Source organism: Vulpes lagopus, chromosome 1, assembly GCF_018345385.1.
Source record: "Vulpes lagopus strain Blue_001 chromosome 1, ASM1834538v1, whole genome shotgun sequence".
NCBI lineage: Eukaryota > Metazoa > Chordata > Mammalia > Carnivora > Canidae > Vulpes > Vulpes lagopus.
The window spans coordinates 140,810,395-140,832,804 of record NC_054824.1 but is presented as its reverse complement, the minus strand read 5'-3'; the positions used below and the strand labels follow the sequence as shown (position 1 = coordinate 140,832,804).

Sequence of the window (22,410 nt, the reverse complement as noted above, 5' to 3'; positions counted from 1 at the left end):
TCTGATTTAAAGGAGCCCTGAGAAGGCTCGGTGTCAGTTCAGGGAACCCAGCTTCATGTGGGGAACTGGCTAGAGAACTACTCAGTAAATACTCCATGACTTCTCCAAGTCTCAGGAATGCAGGATGCTGAGGGGGTTCTTACTTCCCCTTTCCCCTCTGGGAACACAGGTTTGAAGTGCAAGCAGTTAAGAACAAGAGGAATGAGGGGCAAGCAGCCACAGAATGGAGTCTGTGTTCAGAAAGCAGCTTCTTCTGCTGGGATCCATATTTTAGCTTGGTGAACTGTGGCCCTGTGGCCACCTCCCTCCCTGCTACCTCCTTCCCGACACCCTGTGGGGAAGGTGTGAAGGGCAGTAGGGTGTGCATGGAAATTTACTGAGCCCCAGGCCCCTTCCTGCTCTCTATTCCAGACAGTTCTCCAGTAACAACGACAGGCCTGACAAATAAAAAGGAAGTCACTCCCATGGTTGGTTTAAAGAGGAGATCAGAGGTGTGGGGATCTGCATGGTGGGGATGAAAAGGAGCCGAGTGTCAGAGTAGTGGCATGTCGGGGAGCTCAGACAGTGGGCTTGGGCTCCTGTGGATTTGCGTCCTGCCACTTTCTGTTTGTTTGTTTGTTTATTTATTTATTTTTTAAGATTTTATTTATTTATTCATGAGAGAGAGAGAGAGAGAGAGAGAGAGAGAGAGAGAGAGAGAGGCAGAGACACAGGCAGAGGGAGAAGCAGTCTCCATGCAGGGAGCCCGATGTGGGACTGGATCCCGGGTCTCCAGGATCACACCCGGGGCTGAAGGTGGCGCTAAACCCCTGAGCCACCCAGGCTACCCTGTTTATTTTGAAGATGAACAAGAAGCATCTCTTGCCCGTGGCTATCTCCCTTCCGTATTCCCCTTGGTGCTGGACTGCACAGCATCATAGTGGGGGTGGGTAGGGTCTCCGTGGGCCCTTCCCTCTGGCAGTGCCACATGCCCCTGGGGCTGTCACTTGGACCTGCCTTGAGGGGACAGCAGGTCTGGGTCCCTAAGACAATATGCCTAACTGCCAGATGAGGATCCCTCTGGGTCCTAGCAGAGTTAGGGTTTTACCCCTGCTCCCATTGCTGTTTTCCACTTGAGAGGGTGGGCTTTCCCTTCAATGCAGGGCACTGTCTTTTCCATCCTCTTGGATTTAGGCCCTAACCCTGACTCTAATCCTACTCCTGCCTGGGGCCCCCAGACAAACTTTAAAATGACAAAATCTTCAAAATTTTTGCAGCAGCATCTGCAGTAGGGACAGGGAAGATTTTCTTTTTCTGATGGCTTCAGAGCCGAGTGTGGCCAGCCCTGGAGGACCTGTGCTGCCTGCCTCGCCCTGGGAGCGGTGGCCCTGGAACTCAGCACATGGCAGCAGGGACATGCTGGGTATTTAAATATATGTAGACAATGGGCTTCGCTGGGTAGTAAGGGCTCAGGAATCAGACTGCATAAACAGGATTAAGGACATAGGTTATGTCTGCAAGCATTCAAAAGGCAATCCTGGAAACAATATTCTGAATTACACTAAAAAGGTGAGCTAGAACCAATGGGTGAAAGATGGAGGGGGATGGATTTCTGAGGAAGGTAGAGAATACTCCAGCACTTAATAAAGAGACCCAGGGAGGAGGGTTGGACTGCACCGAGAAGCAGAGGGTTTTGCCTCACTGTGGTTGCTCCTGGGAGGTGCCTGTCCTGCTTGGGACGAAGTGGGTAGCAGTCACAGCCTGGGCTCTGCATCAGGCTGCCTGGGTTTTATGCTCAGGCACACAAGCTGCAGTTGGACCCTGGTCAGCTAACCCTCTCTGTGCCTTAGTTTTGTCATTTGTGAACAGGGATAATGGTAAAAGTTAACAGCATTGGGCTATTATGAGGGTTGGTTAAACGATTTCAGAAGCCAAGGGCTTGGAACAGTGTCTGGTATGTAACAAGCTTGCCTTAGCGTGAGCTCTTGGCGATCTATGTTGTCCATTAACAAAGCCAAATGTTGCAATTCTATATATGTAATCTTATGTTAGATTTTTATTATATCGCCTCATCTCTGGTGTCTAGACATCAGTAGAATAAATGAATATGCACGCTTATGATAGTTGGATATAAAGCAGAGTTTCTCAACTTCAGTATTATTGTCATTTGGGGCTGGATAATTCTTGTGACAGGGAGGGCTGTCTTGTGCATAGTAGGATATTTATCGGCATCCCTGGCTTTTACCTACTTGATCCCAGTAGCACCCCTCCCCTCAGTTAAGATGATTAAAAATGTATCTGCAGACATTTGCCCTCTCAGGAGGACAAAATCACCCCTGCCTGAGAGCCACTGATACGGAAAGTACACGAAAACTCATCCCCATTTTCTACTGATGATATCTTTAAAATTCTAATTTTCTTTCCTTTTCTGTTTTTTTTTTTAAGATTTTTTAATTTATTCATTGGAGACACACAGAGAGAGGCAGAGACACAGGCAGAGGGAGAGGCAGGCTCCTCTCTGGAAGCTCGATATGGGACTCAATTCTGGGACTCCAGGATCACGACCTAAGCCAAAGGTAGATGCTCAACCACTGAACCACCCAGGTGCCCCAAAATCCTAATTTTCACCTCTTATTTTAGTGTCTTGCCTCTTCCCCCAACCATCCATTTTATTCAGTATTTCTCCCTGAACCCCACCATTGTGTATTATCAATTTAGCACTTGTCTGTGAGCTTGTTTACTATGTTTCCCTGTATGGAGTGGACACTTCAAAAGGGCAGACAGCTTGTTGTCCTCTTACTCCCTTATTCCTAGTGTCTGATAAAGTGCCTGGCACATAACAGGTCTTCAGTAAGGGTTTGGTAAAAGAACCTATGGAGGCGGCAGCAGCCCTTCCCTGTCCTATCCTCTCCCATGACGATCATCTGGTGGAGATGCACCTAGAGAAACAGGGAACCTAGGTAATCCACAGACTGGTTATCAAGAAGGCATGTGGTGGAAGCAAGGTCACCTGTCATTGGGGCACTTACCAAGGACATCTCCATCTCTGACCAGGTGATGTTGGGCACTGAAGAAATGGGCTGCACGAGCGTCGTGGGGAAGAAGAGGTTGTAGTGGCCTGTGGCTGCCAGGTACAGGGTCACCGCTATGTTGAAGGGAAGTGTGAAGACCGGGAGGTCCCACCTACTGAAGATGGAATTCAAGGCACTGGAAAGAAGTGGGCTGAAGATAAGAGAGACAAAGGGTGAATCCATGCTCATCCTTAGATCTACATTGTCTCTTTAGCTCTGGCCACAGTGCCACCCACTATCCCCATCTCCTTGGCATTGCCATTCCTGGCTCCTTGGAGACTCTAGTGGCCCATTTATCTGAGGCTGGGAATAAGGTGTTCAATTTAGGGGTGAATCTTTGAGAAACAAGTTTTTTAAAGTATTATAGTTTGTTTCAAATAGTAAACCTTATAATTTAGATCTTTCCTTATTTCTTAAACAAGAAAACGAAACAAAATGTCATCCTTAGAAAATATCATGCATTGCCTTTGAGATGTACAACATCATCAATATCATTGAGATGTACGTATCCTGGGCTATGATAACGTTTTGAAGTCTGGCCTTGTAGGAGGTGGCTGTTATGGCACAAATAGGTAATGCGTGGTCCTGGATTCAGCTGAAGTGCCTTGAGCAACTCTGGAAGTCATCACGTGAAAATGGAGCCTTCAGTTGTTTGTGCCCTCTTTCTGCTTGGCCTCTTCCTTAGGAAGAGCATGCATTTTGGAGACAGATGGAGCTGGGTGCAAATCCTAATGCTTATACTAACAAGCTGAGTGAGCTACATCAGGTAATGACTCTCCTTGAACTTTAGTTTTCTTGAAGGTATCAGCCACCGCAGACACCTGACACCCTGTGTCTTCCACACCCGGTAAACTGCTAGACAAAACATGAAGTCACATGATCTGGTTGACTGGTCTACCTTGATGACCATGGATGTCCAATGGGCATTTAAGACTGCCTGAAAAACTTACCACACAGCCCTGGCAGACTAACTCTCCAAATTGCTGAGACAACTATTTCACATTTTCACTTTCTCCTCAAACCTTCACTAGCTGCTTCCCTTTAGTTGAGCACCTTGCTCGACTTCATTAAAAAGGATAGAAATGATGAGATGCAAGATGCCTCATTTTTCCCAACCATAAGCTCCACACACTCTAATGGCCCGGCTCCCACAAACTTTCTCTCTGCCTTTGTCACATAATGAAAATGTCCTTCCTTCTTTATTAGGCCAATTCTTTTTCTTGTACTTCAGGATCCAATCTGTCTCTAAGGCTTCACTCCTGCAGCCTCAGTCTCCCCTTTTACCCTACATCATTCTTGTAAGTCTACAACAAGAACGTACACATTCTCCTTCTCTAACTCGATGTCCCCTTCAGCTAGTTTACCCCATTTTTCTGCTCCCCTTCATAGCAATTACTCCTCAGGAGATGGCTATGCCCAATCTTTCCTACCCCTTTCTTTCCTGAACCTACTCCCATCTGCTGTGTGTTCTCCCCATACCACGAAGTGGCTCCTGTCCACTTCACCAATGACATCGATCTTGCCAAATCTATGGCCGTTCCCTGCTCCCTTCATTTGACAGCTGGATGCTCCAATGGGACTGACGTACTTTCTGTGTGGGTTATCAGCACACTGCCCTGTCTTAGCTTTTCTTCCCACTTCTCCAGCCACTCCTTGTCATCTGTTCTTTGTGGTTCTTTCCTTCTTCGGCTAGGCATCTAACTATTGGAAGATCCTACGGCTCTGTCTTGGGTCTTCTCTTTCTTAATCTTTTTCTGAGTGATATCCTTTAGTTAAATGGACAAAATATCTTCCATATGCTTCTACCCTCCAAGTCTTGAATGTATCACAAAGTTTTGGATGTTACTTTGTCAACATATCTCTTTGGAAATTTAAAGCCTAATAATTATGTCTGACAGAACTCTTGATTTGTGCCCTGTCTCCCACCACTAGCCTGTTTTTCTCTTAGTCTTGTCCATCAAACCAGGTGCTCAGGCAAACTACAGGAGTCTACTGGATTTTCTTTTCTCCCCACCCACCCTGCACACCACAGCCTCCCAGCGAGTCTTGTTGCCTACACCTTCTTTAAAATATATTCCAAGCCCAACCACTTCTCACCACCTTCCTGTGTGTCACCATTGCCCAGACCATTCTCATTTCTCTGTGGGTTCCAGACGATGCTTCCAGCATCCACTCTTGCTCCAGCTAAAATTCATTCTCCACATGGCAAGACAAGTGGTTTGTTTAAATTTAAACCCTATCCTATCACATCTTTGCTTAAAACCCTTTAGCTGCTTCTCATCACAGTTGTAATAAAACCAAAAAGCTTACTGGATCCTCAAAGCAAATGGAATCTAGGTCTCACTTACTTTTGCCCTCCTTTCCTGCCACTTCTCTTTGTTCACAGGGGGCAAGCCCCTCTATGGTCTTATTTCCTGAACACAGACACTCCTTTGTTGGGGTCTGCACATGTCACTGCTTCTGCCTGCAGCATCCTGTACCAGATGTCCAGACAGCAGCTGCCCTTTATCATTTAGGTGAAAGCGTTAATGTGCCCTCTATGAAGTGGCCTTCCCTGACCACTCATGTCTGGAATCACCCTCTGTCCCCTAACCCTGTTTGCCTTTCCTCACAGTGCTTTTATCAAATCTTGACATGTTCTTTTTATTCAACTAGTTGGGGGGCATTATTTCTATCTTTGTCAAGAATTACATAAACTCCAAGAGGATGGAGGCCATTTCTTGTTCACAAGAATAGTCCCTGCACATAGCAGGCACTCAGCTAATATTTGTTTGTTGGATAAACCTGGAAAATGGCATTCCTAATACCTACCTTACAGGTTTTAGGTCCTACATGAATAGATTAGCGAACGCACTGAAATAGCAGCACAGAGTTGAGTGCTGGATGGTTTTCTGTCTTTTAACCTGGGGAGTGGGGGTGGGGATGGGGACACTAGAGACACACTGCCACCCATTGCAGCCTGGCCATGCAGCTTCTGGGAGGCTTCATCTGTGTTGTTGTAAACCACAGGGATGCAAATGAAGATAAGGAAGGTCTGCTAATCCTTACAAGGGGGCAGGTGGGGGGCACTGAGAAAAATCTCCACAGAAATGACTGCTATAGCTTCTGGTTCCAATGGTTTCATAAAGACAGAAACCCTAAGAAGAAACTTGAATTGCTCAGAATGCTCAACATAGTAATTCATTTACAAGTACTCCTAAAAAGTAATACAACAATACTTAAACTAAATTAAATTACCGGGTTTTAGAAACTCTAGAAACCGAAGAAAGATATGTTCTAAGGAGAGATGTTAAAAATGAGTCAGCATGTCTCGGAGCTGCAGGGCACGGTCTGGAGGACACGGGACACCTCAGGCTCCTGTCCTTTGGTACTGGGGCACAGGAGTGATAAAAGCCTCAGGCACCACAGACAGGCCACAGATGCAGGGTGAGCTAAGGCCTAGCATGCCCCTGGTCTCCACCAATATTTGTTTCCAAGACCCTTCCTCCTGACTTTTTTATTCCTTTGCAAAATGAGGTGACTGCACAGCAAGATCTTAACTGATGCTTCTTGTTCAAAGATTCTATGCTTTCACTACCGATAGTCCCCTCCAAGAGAGCTCTGATTCTGTCACAAACGAGTTTATAGCTTTATCACCTTGCTGAGGCCACGGTGTAGATGATTCCCACGTAGCCTGGAGTTTTATAGTTGCAGATTCTGGGTTCATCATCAAAAACTTTGTAAAAATACGATCTGGGGTTAAGTTACTTAACCTCTTCATGACTTGGTCTTCCCTTCTGTAAACTGGGGACAATTATAACCTGACCTGGCTTAGCATTGTGCCTGGCTTGTAGGAAATACTCAATAAATGTTAGCCTTTATTATTAAAACTATCATTCAAGGAAGATTATTAGCACAATAAAAAAACCTGTGCTCATTGCTGCTCTAAAGGGTCTCTCTTATTCCGAAATAAAAAAAATGATCTGATCTGCTTTGTTGCAACCAAATTCATGGATTTTCGCTGTGTCTTGTGGGACAAGCCAGCCTATGAAGCACTGGGCTCCAGGAGGGTTCATGTCCCTGTCAGGTGTAAGACACAACTTGGGGCCCTGTGGGTCTGTGAGCAGAAAGAATGAGCGTCTTACCAGGTCATGGCTGTGAAGGTCACAGGAATCAGAAGCCACCAGTAATAGTCCAATTTCTCAGAGAACACAGCCACCAGCAGTCCCACCAGCATCCCGTTGTACCCATGGAGGCCAGAGGCGATGGCAGACCTGGGGATAGGGGCAGTTACTTTGCATTTGAATTTGGTGGTGCTTATAGGGATTCCCCACCCTCCCCCCCACCCAGTACTCCCAGAAAAAAGTCAGCTTACTCCTGAATGAATGTTGGGCAGTCACATAGCTCCCAGCACCTTCCTCGATACACCCCCTCCCCACAGACCTGATTACCCTGCCATTCTAGGATTAAGTCTCTTCACTGCTTCTGAGCTCTCCCCTTGGCTTCTCAGGGGGGGTTTCAGATGGCTAAATATAGTGGGAGATCTAATAGAAACCTGAGCTATGACACTGGGGAAGGTGTGTGTGTGTGTGTGTGTGTGTGTGTGTGTGTGTGTAGGAGACAGGGAAGAGAGAGGAAGAGAAGAGGGAGGAGATCCCGCACTGCGTGAGGCTGTAATTGTCACCTGGCCTCTCCTGGAGGACAATGCATCCCTGAGTGGATGTGCAGGTGCCTCTCTCCATGGCAGGGCAGGCAGGGCCCTGGAGGTTGGTGAATCCAAGCCTGAGTCTATCCTTTCTTTTCATCTCATCAGGGAAGTCTACATGCACCTAAACTTCCCTCCCTGATGCTGATAAACACTGCCCTTGCCCATAGCTCTGCTGGCTGGGGGAATGGGGAGTGGGGCGAGGGATGGACTGGGCCAGGCCCTGAAGACCCCTGCCTGAGCTTGAGCTCTGTGTGCAGCACTCTATCCCCCTGTCCCTGACTTGAGCTGCAGCTCGTCTGTCTGACATCAGTGTGACCACAGGCAACGTCTGTTGTGGAATGCACATGTGCCAATGTTAGAGCTCTTCCCCCCCTCACTGTCTGCATCCAGTGGAGGCCATGGCTGAGGTCTGGAATGAGGGGAGCTCTCAGCTCTGGAGGGGCCAGGAGATGGGCTCAGCTAGACTGGGGGGAATGGGGAGTCTCTGGACAGTCACCGAAAAAGCTGAACATGAGACACTTGTGGGAGACACTTGTATGGGCCACTGGACAGTGTGTGGGGGGTGCTGCTCCCAAGGCCAGGATCATATGGGGCAGCTGGAGATAGGCAGGGGGCTCGCGGGCAAGACCCTTGGGGTCCAGAACGTCCTCAGGACTAGAAAATCTCTCTGTAAATAAGAAACCCATGTTTGGGAAAACAATTATTTTTAAGTGTGTTTGCAGTTTAGCTATATTTTCCCATTTCTGGTCAGCATTAGTAGCATTTAGTACTTTTTTGGTTTTAAGACTTGTTGCTTCAGGCAAACTGAGAAAAGCCCACTAGGGGCTGTCCTGTAGCCCTAGGGGCAAGGTGTAGTGGGAACAGTAGGAATTAAACAAGGGAGCACAGGGGAGACAAAATTAGGGCGACATCCATAGCTGCCCCTCCCTGGGGAAGTTCACTCCCAGAACACTTCTCTACTCACCCCTTGGAGGCCTATTGGCTTGGCTGTCAAAATGAAACCCATGACCTTACGTCCCCCTCTGACTATCAAGGATATAAAATTAGGTTTAGCCCTGGTGCCAAGAAGGTGTTTGCGAGGACTACATCCCATCAGGACGGTGCAGCAGTAGTGTCGCTGACCTGAAGCTCCTCTCTGGGAAGTGGCCTCTGGGCCAGTGGGGGCAAGGTAGCAGGGATAAGGGGAGACATAGGGCTGGTGGAGGAGGCAACGGGGAATAAGATTGGTGGACAGGAAATAGGGGTGGTCAGGGGGATGGGCGTTGGAGAGTAGGGGTGGTGGAGAGGGATGGTAGAGGTTGTGATGAGAACATGTGGCCGTGTCCATGCTTTGTTGGGGACAGTGGTGACATCAGGATTCCCTGGAAAGATGTGTGCGTGGATGCTGTAGGGCTCCTAGAGCTTTGAAGGTATGGTGTCAGACACGGTCTTGGCCTATCAGCAATGAAGCTGGAATCTTTTCGAGTCACTGTAGTAGCATGTGGAACATTCAGAATGGACTTCCCGTCCCGAACATGCTTAGAACATTGCCTGGGAGAGAAGACTCAGAAAAGTATTGGAGAACTGTCCCATAGAGTTATTGAGATATGTTCTGCAGTTGTCCAGTGAGAAAGGAGGGTTCAGAGAGCACTGGGGTAAATCAGGGGTGGCTCCCTGGGGGAGGAGAGATTTGAAACAATGGATTAGATAGAGGCAAAAGTGCTCATTCAGGAAGAGTGCTATGCTGAGTGGGAGATATGTTGGGGCCCATCAGAGAGAGCTTTGGAAGCCAAACAGGTCCATTCTTGTCTTAGCAAAGATGTTTGGGAGGACTTGGCAGGCATGGTTTGTGTCTCTGCTGTAATTTTGATGTCTGTGAAGCAGCTTTCTGAATGGCCTGGCAAGTTTTCCAGTTGATCATAATTGGGAGGAAAGTCAGAGATTCAGACAGTCAGTGCAGGAAGGGACTCTGGCTCCTCGAAAGTGAGCTAGTAAGTCACAAATCTCACAGATGAGGACGATGGGGCTAGGAGGGGCTGCCCATGAGAAGTAGGAATAGGGAACCCAGTGGTTGAAAGAGAAACACAAAATCCTGGCTGGAGCCTGTTTTTTATGTCACTGCACTCCAAAGAATTCGGTCTCTCAGTCATCCAATTTGGATTGGCCTCCCGGGTTGCTAGACTTGCAGTGGTCCCCCAAGGCCACCTGCGAGATGCATGAAAGGCTTCTCAGGGGAGACAAGCCGACTCACAAATTTGCCTTGGTGGCATCTGGAATGTCAGGTGGGCCTGGAGGAGGTGTGATGTTGGTTACAACACCATTAACTCTGATTACTCCCCATTCCCTGGGTTCACCAGGGTGCCTCTGGCCTTGCTGTTCATGCTGTCTATGTGACACGGAGAGTGTGACCTCAACCTAGGAGATGCAGGCCAAGTGTCCCAGCCCGAGCCCTGCTTCCTCCTGACTGCGGCACCTTAGGTGAACACCTTGCCCTTCACAGTCTCTTTTCTCTCACTTGGGAAGTGTGGATCCTCCTACCTTCACTGTCTGCCTTGGGAAGTGGCGGTGAGAATCACATGTAACAAGGCATGACAGTGTTTTTCAATCTTTTTCACAGTGACCCACAGAGGGAATATATTTGATAGCACGACCCAGTTCTCTCTTTCTCTCTACATATACACCTCCCCCACATACACAATACATCCCAACATTAATGAAACAAAAATTTCACAGAATATCTACTACATACTGATTACTCTAATCTGTTTTATTTTATCCTAGTATTTTGATTTAAAAAAATACTGCTGACAATTTGTGATCCACAAATGGATCAGAACCCCCCCCCCCAAGAATATAAAAAATAGTGAAAGGGAATAAAGGGGAGAGGAGAAAAAATGAGTGGGAAATATTAGAAAGGGAGACAGAACATGAGAAACTCCTAACTCTGGGAAACGAACAAGGGGTGGTGGAAAGGGAGGTGGGCAGGGAGTGGGGGTGACTGGGTGATGGGCACTGAGGGGGGCACTTGATGGGATGAGCACTGGGTGTTATGCTATATGTTGGCAAATTGAACTCCAATAAAAAAATAAAAAAATATGTAAAAAAAAAGAATCCCCCCCAAATTGAAAAACACTAAAAATATGGGCATTCCCAAACTTCTCTGATGATCAGAAGCATCCAGAAGGATCTTGTTAAAAACACCCCCTCCCTGGCCCACTGAATGGGACTATCGCAGGGAATAGAAGGGGTTGGCCTGAAGAAGACATGTTTCTTAATAGTCAGCCCAGATGATTCTAGCCATCAGGAAAGTTTGAGAACTGTTGGAACAGTGTCGGGCAAAGTCTGTGGAAACGGTCAAGTTGCATAAAATACTACTTGTTGTTGTTCCTGGACTCTGCAGCCCCTCCTCTAGCTGCCTCCTGCCTCTGCACCATCCTTCCTCTTGTCCTTTCCTCCTCTCTCCCACATCCCATGTTTCCAGCTCAAAGGCTGCCCCCTCTCATCCCCTTCCACCATCAGAAATGTCCGTCTTTTCTGAGCTTTCTGGTACATACTGTCTCATGTTATTCTGAGATATTTCTTGCCAGTTCCTCATCTTCCCTCAACTAGATGGTAGGCTCCATGAGGGAAGAGCCGCTTAAGTGTTCCTCTGCACCTGCCTCCCAGGGAGGGTTTCTAGAAGGATCTACAGTTCAAAGGAGCCCAGTGCTGTCACTTGCTGTGAGCAAAGGAGTAGTTTAATTCTGTTTGATTCTGTAGAGGCCTCCAGTGACCTGTTGAAAGTTGATCTTCAGGAGACTTTGGGCTGGCTGGTAGGATAAGGTTGGCTGATAACTCAAGTAAACACTTCTCTACCTGTCTACCTTAAGACCCCATGACCACCAATGACAGGGACCCACCTGTCCTGGTTCAGGGTGAGGGCAGTTAAGGTTGAGACCACTGCCCCTAGGCCCCCAGCAATTGTCCACCAGGGATTCTGGATCAGGAGCCCTATGAAGATGATGAGTCCACTGAGAGGGTTGTTGACAAACATCACCTGAGCAGTCCCCCTCAGGACCCAGTCTGTGAACTGCATGGCCAGGGGCTTATCTGAAAGAGATAGGCAGAAGTATCAATAGGGGGCAGCCGGTACTTCCCTGCTGGACCACTGGTTGGCGTGGCAACCAAGGCAAACAGGGATGCAGAAGCCAGGACATTTGTCTCATTTGGCCTGCCCCCCCACCCCACAGCCTGAGTTTCTGAGTGGCTAGGCAATCAGTCCACAGTGGGTGTGTTTTTGCCATACAGACTGAGGCACCGTGCTGAGACCAATTTAACGCCGTTCCAGCCATCAGCTTGGTTGGCAAGGAAGCCTCAGGAGCATTCCAAAGGAAATTTATTGGTCCAAGGGAAAGGATGAGGAGGGAAGGAAACTCTCTTTTCGTGTTGCACTGTATGACTCAGTTGAAAGCTGGTATCTGAGCAGCAAAGAAAGTAGTCTAGAGAAAAGACGTTGGAAAAGAAATGATATTAGTCCAGCTGTGGAATCAGTATTGAATTAAGACGTGGAGGAAGCCAGGTCTAGAAGAGAGGACATACGTTCTGCCTCAGTCTCTGGCTTGGTTTCTAGGACAGCCTATACAGGTGTGGGTAGGGAGGGTAGGGGTGTTTGTTGCAGTATTTAATTGAGGGAAACTAGGAGAAGAAGGACATTGAAAGGAGAGAATGAACCCAAAGCATGAGGGAGGGTGAGGTCAATATTTTCTTGGCACATAATACGTGGCTGTGGAACCAGGGAAGGAACAGCCATTGGGAAATGGCTCATACATAGCTAAAGTGGTAGTACTGTATCTACTCCATGTAGGGGCAAAGAGTTAGTTCAAATAACTAAAATCAGTGAAGTGCATTTAATTCTGAAACTATGGGAATTCCAAGTCAGTAGGGTACATTCGATCCACCCACAGCCAACTCAGGGTCAGAGCACTCCAGCTGAGAGTCTTCTCCATGAGTGAGCAAAGGAGCAGCTTCCTCCACCCAGGCCCAAGGGGGGTGCTGTCTCCCAGGCCAGCCTGGCTGCTTCTTCCTGGGGCATCGGTTTACCTTTCAGCCAGTTCCTGCACTCCTTCATCTCCCCTGTGAGGTAGCCCACTGCTTGGAAGAGGCTGATGCCCCCCATGCCTGCAGAGCCCCGATGGGCTGCCCCGCTTTCTCTCCTTTTACTCCTTTCACTGGGCTTTTCCATTTTTACAATATGGCTGTCTTCATTGGATGACCGGAGATCCTTTTAAGAGAAACCATGACAAACTATCAGATAATACAGCTTTTTTGAGGGCAGGGGTATTTGGGGATATGGAAGCTTGTCAGGTGTTCTGATAAGATAAATGATCCTAAGACACCTGTCCACTCTCTATTGCTGTCCAGAGTGCTGCATGCAGGCCAGCTCTTCCAGGACTGTGTACGTTATTTTTTCCAGAATAATGTTGGGAAATGAATAAAATAAATAGAATTGCAAAGAAAACAGTTACTTTATATAGTATATATACTTTATATACTTTTTAGCCTGTGATAGACATACAGGTATGGCCAATCCAATACCTATTATAATTTCAAAGTAACAATGAGTGAATATGTGAGGCCTTCTCACCCCAACAACTCAGGGCAACATTACAGGGCCACCTGAGATCCAAATCTCACCATAGGATTGCCTGGGGCCTTTATCGCCCAACTCTTCCTTTATAGCCCAACTTCTCCTTCTGCCTAATCCTGCTGCCCTTCCTCCTCTACAAGTATTGACCCCAAAGGCACATCCCAGTAGAGTTCCTACATGCAAATCTCTACCTCAAAGTCAGCCTCTAGGGGAACCCAACCTGTGACAATGGCCACAATCTCAGGTAATACTGATAGAGCTGTTGTTTATTTGCTATGTTTATAATTCAAATAAGTGCTTAAGTTCACTGGAAGTTAGTGAAATACAGATAAATTATTCTCCCCATCCAAGCTCAAACCCCCTCAATTCTATTTGCAGACCCCTTGGGCAGGAGTACTTGTTCTAAAACTACACTATCCTATAGCATAGCCAATAGGACATATCACTATTGAGCTCTTAAAATGTGGCTAATATGAATCAGGATGGTCTCTAAGTGGATTTTGAAGACTTAGTATGAAAAGAGAATGTGTAAAATATCTCAATGATACTTTATACTGATTATATGATAAAATAACAATATTATATATATCCATATATATTAGGCTAAATAAAATATAGTATTAAATTAATTTTACCTTCTTTTAACTTTAAAAAATGTGGTTAATAGACATTTAAACATACATATGTGGCTCACATTATATTTCTATTATACACTGATGGTCTATAGTCCTCCTTATATTAAGATTTCAGTGTCTGGAGGATACTAGTGGAAGTGATAGAGTAAGGATCTCCACAAATTCTCCTTCATGAAGGCAATATGAATTCTTTTCTAGTGCACATGGAACCTTCTCCAATACACAGCATATGTTAGGCCATAAGATAAGTTAAATATTTTTACTGGTAAAAAAATATCAGTAAAGTTAAAGGCACTGAAATAATACAAAGTATGTTCTCTCTTGTTTTAAAGATTTTATTTTTAAGTAATCTCTGTGCCCAATGTGAGGCTTGAACCCACAACCTCAAGATCAAGGGTTGTACACTCTACCAACTGAGCCAGCCAGGTGCCTCCAAAGTATGTTCTCTGACCATGATGGTGTGAATTTAGAAATCAAAAGCAAAAGGAAATTTGGGAAATAATGTGGCAATTAAACAACATGCTCCTAAATAATCAATGGATCACAGAGGCAAACAGAAGAGAAATTAGAAAAATACTTTGAGATGAATGAAAAAAAAAAAAACCCCACAACATACTAAAACTTATGGGATACAGCTAAAGCAGTGTTTGAAGGAAATTATAGGTATGAAGACCTTTGTGAAAAAAAAAAAAAAGAAATATCCTGTGTCAACAACCTAACATTTCACATTAAGAAACTAGAAAAATAACAATGGACTAAACTCAAAGCAAGTAGAAGGAAGGAAATAATAAATATTGTCATGAAAATAAATGAAATAGAGAAGAAAAAATATAGAAAATCCATGAAACTAAAAGATGGTTAATTGCAGTTATCAAAATTGACCAACCTTTGGCTAGACTGACCAAGGAATAAAGAGAAGATGGAAATTACCAGAATCAGAAATGAAAGAGGAGACATTAATATCAACCTTCAAGAAATAAAAAGGGTTATAAGGAAATGGATTCTAAAGAAATGAATAATTGTATGTTAACAGATCAGTTAACCTAGATGAACTGGATACATTCCTAGATAGGCACCAACAATCAAGCCGACTCAAGAAGAAACAGAAAATCTGAACTGACTGATAATCAAGTAAATGACTGAATTAGTAGAACAAAAACAAAAACAACAAACAAAACATTTCCTACAAAGAAAATCCCAAGTTCGGTTGGCTTCACTTACACATTCTGCCAAATCTTTAAAGAATTAATAATATTTTTCAAAGCCTAGAAGAGAAGGCAACACTTCCTAACACATTCTATGAGACTAGTATTACCCTAACACCACAGCCAGACAAAGACATCACAAGAAAGAAAATCACAGATCAATCTGCTTTGTAAATATAGATGCAAAATTTCTTGACAAAATACTACCAAGCCAGATTCAGTTACATATAAAAAGAATTATACGGCCAAGTGGGATTTATTCTCAGAATTCAAGACTGTTTCAACACACAAAAAAATCAATAATTTATAATATTAACCTAATGAAAGAAAAAAACCCCACAAGATTATCTCAATAGACACAGAAAAATCCCTTGAAAAATTCAACAATCTTTCCTGATAAAAACTTTTAACAAACTAGGGATAGAAAGGAAATTCCTCAACTTAATAAAGGGTATCTACTAAAAACCCCAGCTACTATGATAGGTAATGGCGAAAGATGGGATGCTTTCCCTTTAAGATCAGGAACTAGACAAGGATGTTGGTTCTCTTGTCACTTCTATTCAACATTGTACTGCAAGTTCTAGCCTGAGCAACTAGGTAAAAAAAACAAACAAACAAAAGGAACCCAGATTGGAAAGAAAGAATTTAAACTATCTCCATTTGCAGATGGCACATTCTGTTATATGGAAACTTCTTAAAAAAATCTATTTAAAAATTCAAAAAACCCCATTAAAGTTAGTGAAGAAATTCAGCAAGTTTCCTGGGTAGAAGATCAATGTACAAAAATCAATTTTATTTTTATGCCTGGGCAATGAACAATCCAAAAATATAAAGAAGAAAACTATTCTATGATAGTATGAGAAATAATAAAATATTTTGGAATGAATTTAACATAAAAGGCTTTGTGTACTAAACTAAAGGTTTTGTACAAGTGTTTTTATACTAGCAACTACAAAACAGCAAAAGGAATTAAAGACCTAAATAAATGGAAATATATCCTATGTCCATGGATTGGAAGACTTGTTAAAATGGCAATACTCAAGTTCATCTATAGATTTACTACAATCCTTATCAAGATCCCAATTACCTTTTTTTTTCCTTGCAGAAATTGAAAGTTGGATCCTAAAATTAATATAGAAATTCAAGGGTCTCAGAATAGATAAAACGATCTTAAAAAGGAAGAACAAAGTTGGAAGACTCATACTCTTCATTTCAAAACTTACTACAAAGCTACGGTAATCAAGATGGCATGCTACTAGCATAAGGATAGACATATAAATCAGTTAAATAAATTTGAGAGTCCAGAAATAAACCCATGTGCTGTGGTCAATTAATTTTTGATGGGAGTGTCAAAACAGTTCAATGGAGAAAGAATAGCCTTTTCAATAATAGTGCTGGGACAACTGGATACCTACTTGTAAAAGGTTAAAGTTAGACCCCTACTTGACACCATATATAAAAATTAATTCAAAATGGATGAAAGACTTAAATGTAAGTACTAAAGTTATAAAACTGTTACATAAAAAACATAGGACTAAATCTCCATGACCTTGGATAAGAAAATGGTTTCTTATAGATATGACACTAAATGTGGAAGCAATCTGATAGATAAATCAGACTTAGAATCACAAATTTTGTGCTTCTATCTTTGTGACACTTTCAAGACTGTGAAAAGATCTACAGAGTAGGAGACATTGTTTGTGAATCACATAATTGGCAAGGGTCTAATATCCAGAATATAGAAAGAACTATAACAACCCCACAATAAAAAGGTAAATAATTCAGTTGAAAAATGGGCAAAGAACTTGAGAAGACATTTTTTCAAGGAAGATATACAACTGGCCAGTAAGCATATGAAAACATGCTCAATATCAATCGGACATTAGGGAAATACTAATCAAAATCATAGTGAGATGTCAGTTCACCTTCACTTGGGCTATAATAAAAAAACAATGACAAGTTTTGACAAAGAGGTGGAGTGGCAGGACGTGTACACTGCTGGTGAGAATGTTCACTGATGCAGCTCCTTTGGCAGTGCCTGAAAATGTTAAACATTAGGTTTATCATATAGTCCAAGAATTCCACTTCTGGATATATATCCAAGAAAAATAAAAACACATGTCTGCACAACACCTTCTGCACAAATGCTCATAGTAGCATTTTTGTGACAGGCAAAGAGGGGAAACACCCAAGTGTCCATCAACTGATGAATGAGTAAATAAACTGTGGTATACTCATCCCATGAAATATTGTCTGGCCCTAAAAGGTAACAATGTCCCCGTTCATGCTACAATAAGGATGCCCCTGAAAACATTATGGAAAATGACAGGAGCACTTCACAAAAGCCCATATATTATATGATTCCATTTCCATGAAACATACAGAATAGGTAAATCCAGAGGGACAATAAATAGATTGGCAGTGGCCAGGTGTGGGGGACGGGGGACCGCAGGATGACTGCTAATGGGTATTCTGTGTTTCTTTTCGAGGTGATGAAAACATTCTGGAATTCACTGGCGGTGATTTTGGTGAACTCTGTAATTATGCTAAGAACCAGTGAAGTGTATACTTTAAAGGGGTGAATTTTATGATATCTAAGTTATATCTCAATAAAAAAAAAAAACCTTAGTGGTCCTGGGTTGCTCTCCATTGTATCAGTTCATGGAGTGTTAAAAGCTAGCATTTGAACACAGGTTTTACTTTAGGGAGACAATAAGGGAAGTCGAGGGGGCAGGTCTAAGGGGAAGGATTTGGGGGGACTGGTTGGAAGACTGGTGTGTGAGTGTGTGCGTTCTCTACCTGTCTTTAAAATCGTCTTGCACACAGAACCCCATTTACCATCTTAAGGCTAAACAGGACCAACCAGGGGTGTGACCTTGTGTTGCCCAGGGGCAGAACCTCCTTGGGCAGTGGCCCTTCCAGGCCATCATGCAACGCATGCCCTGGGAAGCTGGGTCTCCAGTGTCTTTCATCACCCTTCCTCCCCTTCTCTGTACCTGGGAGACCTGCTGGGAGGAGACTTCTCACCTTTTCCTCAGGCATCTCCAGGAGGGGCAGGGCCGGGTGTGTGTCCTGGGGGCTTGAGGGCCAGCTAGGGTTGGTAAACTCCGACTCATAGAGTTTGTATCTGCTGGAAAGAGGCTCCGGGAGGAGAGGGCTGCGGTGAGTGTGGGACATTTCTCTCAGGGCGTGGTCGCTCATAGGTCCTGCAACCAGAGAGACAAGGGGGACAGGAGTGAGTCAGGATGGGGCCCTGAGGGACGAGGCTGAGGCTGGATGGAGGCCACAGGAGGCAAGCGGGTCTGGGCAGATACATGTACGGGACCTCCTGTTGCAGTAGCCACACTGCCAAGGAGGCCTGGGGCCATTCCTTCACCTCTGTGGCCTTACCTTTCAAAATCCCCGCATTCTTTCCCCATCCACGGGTCAGTCTGTTTCTGCGGTGAAGAGTTCCCTGACCCCTCAGTTACAACAGGTGGCTTTTTTTTTTTTCTGATCGTGGAAATATTTTTTCTCTACCTTTCATAATATCCGTTGTGCTGTCTTCCTGTAGTAGTTGTAAGTATGCTTTCTCTTTGGTATGCACGGGTGGATCTGGGTCTTCGAACCCGGTAGGGATCTAAGAGAAACTCATTTTCTTACTTGCTCTGGGGCTTATATTGGTTATGGGCCACCTCAGTGCCTCCCTCTCTTCCCTCTGCCCTCAGTGCCCTTTCCAGCACCTTCCTCTTTTTCCTTCCCCTTGGAGGAACAGCACTGAAGCAGCAGCTCTCTATAATCTGCTAGAAGCTGTGTGCACCAGGCTGGCGGCCCCTCCATGCCGGGCTACCAGGACTAGCGGTTACACCATGACTAGCTTCTGGAGCATCCCCTGCCTGCAGGCCTCAGTGTCCTGCTCCACTACGGCGGCCACCCGGTAGTGCTCACTTCTTCCTCTCTGGCCACCTTAGCCCTTCTTCCCTTCTGTGGTCTCCTTGGGCTTAGTTAGATCTTCATTTACTTCACTGTTTCTTTGAAACAGCTCCTACCCAGCTGACTTGCATGGTCCCCTCTCAGTATGATCTAGAGTGTTCTCTATTGTTCCATGCTGCCTCCCTTGAATTGCAAGACAGCATATCGTAGGACGGTGCTTGCAGACCCCTGGCATGGGTGCTAGCCTTCCTCACGCTCACCTCTGCAGACACTGCCCAGGGATTGCTGGGCTCTCTTCCAAAGCGGAGGAAGTCCATTAGTGACCTTTCTCTGGCCTATTTCCTACTCCCGATGAAAGGAGTTCTTGTTCTTGACTGTTGCTTCCAGACCCCTGCTCCCCTTGCTGGTGCAGAAAGCCAGCAAGCTCCTACTGGTCACCTTCATCTCCACTCCAATAATTTTCAGCAACGTCAATGCCTGGACATTGACAATGACCTCACTGACATTAACTCATCATTTCCTTCTCTTACCTCACAGACCCTTGTCTTTCTCATCTCCAGGGACCCTCTCCACCTTTTCTTTTAAGCCACTGATTTCTATGGTCACCACATGGACTTGAGATTCACAAACTATGAAGTCTCAAAGTCTGGCTTTCTTCTGGGCTTGCAGCTCACCTGCTCAAGTGCACCCACTGACTCAGCACTTTCACATGATGGAGACCTTCAGTCCCTTAGCTCCACTGACCCCGTGTTCTCTCCTGACCTCCTTAACCAACCTAGACTTCACAGACCACCATCTCACCTCTCTCAATGTGCTTGCTCTGCCCTACCCACTCCCTCTCTCATGCTTGTGTGGTGAAATCCTGGCCAGGCTAAACCCAACCATCCATCTCTTCCAGGTTTTTGTCAAGCAGCTGAAGATTGCCTGAGAAAAACTGCCTAACTGGGTAGGCTGCCATCATTCTAGGATTATGCTTGCCATCCTCTTGGGTGGACTCTTGGCATTGCCTTTCTGCCTTTGGCTAGCCCAGGCTAGTTTCTGCTGCTGCTGGCCTTGCTATAAGACCTCCATGTTGGCAAATCCAAAACATGCTTTGGTCTTCATCTCATTAGACTGCTCAGAGCATCCACACAGTTGACCATCCCTCCTTTACATACTCTCCTCTTTTTGGCAATTTACATTGATCCTGTCTCTGGAAGCTCCTTCACACTGTCCTTGGCTGGCTCCTCCTGGAAATATAAGCATTCTGCTGAGCTCTGTTCTGGGCCATTTTCTCTTCATTGATGCTCTTACCCAGCTGACATCAGCTTTATCCATGGCTTTATCCCCCATCTGTATACCTATGACTCCCAAATCAGGTATTTTCAGCCTAGTTTTGAGCATTGGATTCACAGACTTAATTGTATGCTTTACATTTGCACATGGATGTTCCAGAAATAATATAAAGTTCATGCACTGAAATAGTTCATAATGTTCCCTTCTCAGATGCTGTCCTCCTTGAAAGGTGCCTGTTCCAGGAGGGCATTCCAAGCTACCCCTTAGAATACGCTGTTCTCTCTCTCCCCCAATCTAGTAATCTTACCTCTAAAATACACCTGAATGCCCACTGTCACCATTTGGCTGCCATCATCTCTTGCCTCTGCTCCAATAACTCCCAACTGGACACCCCACTTCTCAAATTTCTTTTCCATGCTATATTCCCTACGGCCATCAGTGCTGTCCTATCAGTACTCCACTCCACTCATGTCTATTCCCTGCTTCAATCCTGTCGCTACCAATGGAAAAATAGGCCTTAAACATGCACATGAGGCTCTGCACCACCATGGTCCTGTGATGCTTCAGGCCACCCTGGGTTTCTCCTCCCTCTCGTCTCTGAGCTCCACTCCCACCTCCTTTTAGTGCCTCGGTGTTGAGTACTTTCCACCTCAGGGCCTCTGCAAATGCTGGTCCATCTGCCCCAAGGACTCATACTTGCTCTTCACCTGGGAACTCCTTCCCTCAGGCATTGTCTCCATTATCACTCATCAGAGAAGCCTGCTTGGACCACATTCTCTTGTCACACACTCTTATGGCACTCAGTACCTTTCCTTACAGCATGTCTTGTTTTTTCTTTTTTTTGGTACCATGCAATGACTGATTTATTTGTATACTGTCTATCTTCCCATCAGAACTTAAGATGCATGAGGACAGTAATCTTCTCCTCTGTTCTGTTTATTGTTGTATCCCTAGTTCCTAGCACAGACCCTGGCACATAGCAGATGTTCAATAAATAAGTAGTGAAGCAAGGGAAGGAAGGGAGGAAGGAAGAATTGAGAAAGCTACAGGTAATTGCTAGAGTGGGAAAACTTCCTTGCAGAACTTTATGCATCACTATGGTCTCATAAGTCTTGACCGGTTTCAGGAGGGCAGGGGGGCCACCCACCAGCCCTGCATTTTTCAGGCAGAACTCCACCATGTATAATAGTTGTCCTCATCCCCAGAAGCTGCTCATTTAAACCACAGCTGATTTTTAGTGTGGGTTTGCAGACATCATTCAGATCCAACGCCTCTTTCTCACCACCACTGCACTGGGAGAGGGGCCTCTCCTGGACTTTGACTCTGCAGGTAGAGAGTCTGCAGTGACGTTCAGCCCATCCTGGAGGGGTTCTTGCTGGAAAGGTTTAGGAGAGGGAAAGGCAGCAAGCCTGAGAACCAGTGCACTCTCTCCCTCTGGTGGCCAAGGGTTGATGCAGCATCCTGGTCCCGTGCTTTGAGATTGCGTCTAAGCCATCCTGCTGGAAAGTGAGGGGCAATCAGGTCTCTAGACACATGAGTTGTGTGACACCACACATCTGGATGAACTAGAAATGTTTTGGAAAGATTTTTGTGGTGACCTTGGTGGCTGTGAATTTCCTTTAAAAGTCCAGTTGAAAAGTAACTTTTTCCCCCCTTGAGTGCATTTCCTTGAGTCTAAGATCTGTAGGATGATCACTGTTTAGAAGAAAACACTGCCAATCAAAATGGTAAGATGCAGACTGACTTGAAAGATGTTAAAATATGAGAACAATGTGTATCATATAGTCAAGGATCTATCTATCTATCTATCTATCTATCTATATATCTATATATCTATATCTATATATATATATAGTGATGGGGCTCAAGTATACAGGATTTGAGAATGGGTATATTCAGGATTATTTTATAGACATAAGAATTCAAACACATACACATACACACATTTATTCTTTATGATGACAACATTTATATACGATTCTTTTAAGAACAGGGGCTTGATCCTGTTGATTTCTGTATTTGCATTGCCCAGCAGAGAGCC

General features: G+C 45.0%; 1 protein-coding gene across 1 annotated transcript in view; it reads right to left on the bottom strand.

The window, feature by feature from the left end:
* Positions 1 to 18,383, bottom strand: part of SLC14A2 (solute carrier family 14 member 2) — a 53,421-nt gene extending 35,038 nt beyond the window's left edge. Inside the window, exons 1-5 of the mRNA XM_041762192.1 lie at positions 18,210 to 18,383; positions 12,796 to 12,976; positions 11,616 to 11,805; positions 7,175 to 7,303; positions 3,009 to 3,201 (exon numbers count right to left, since the gene is read on the bottom strand). Of these exons, the coding sequence (XP_041618126.1) occupies positions 3,009 to 3,201; positions 7,175 to 7,303; positions 11,616 to 11,805; positions 12,796 to 12,976; positions 18,210 to 18,383 (867 nt within the window). The remainder of the gene's footprint in view (positions 1 to 3,008; positions 3,202 to 7,174; positions 7,304 to 11,615; positions 11,806 to 12,795; positions 12,977 to 18,209) is intronic.
* Between the last annotated feature and the right edge of the window lie 4,027 nt (positions 18,384 to 22,410).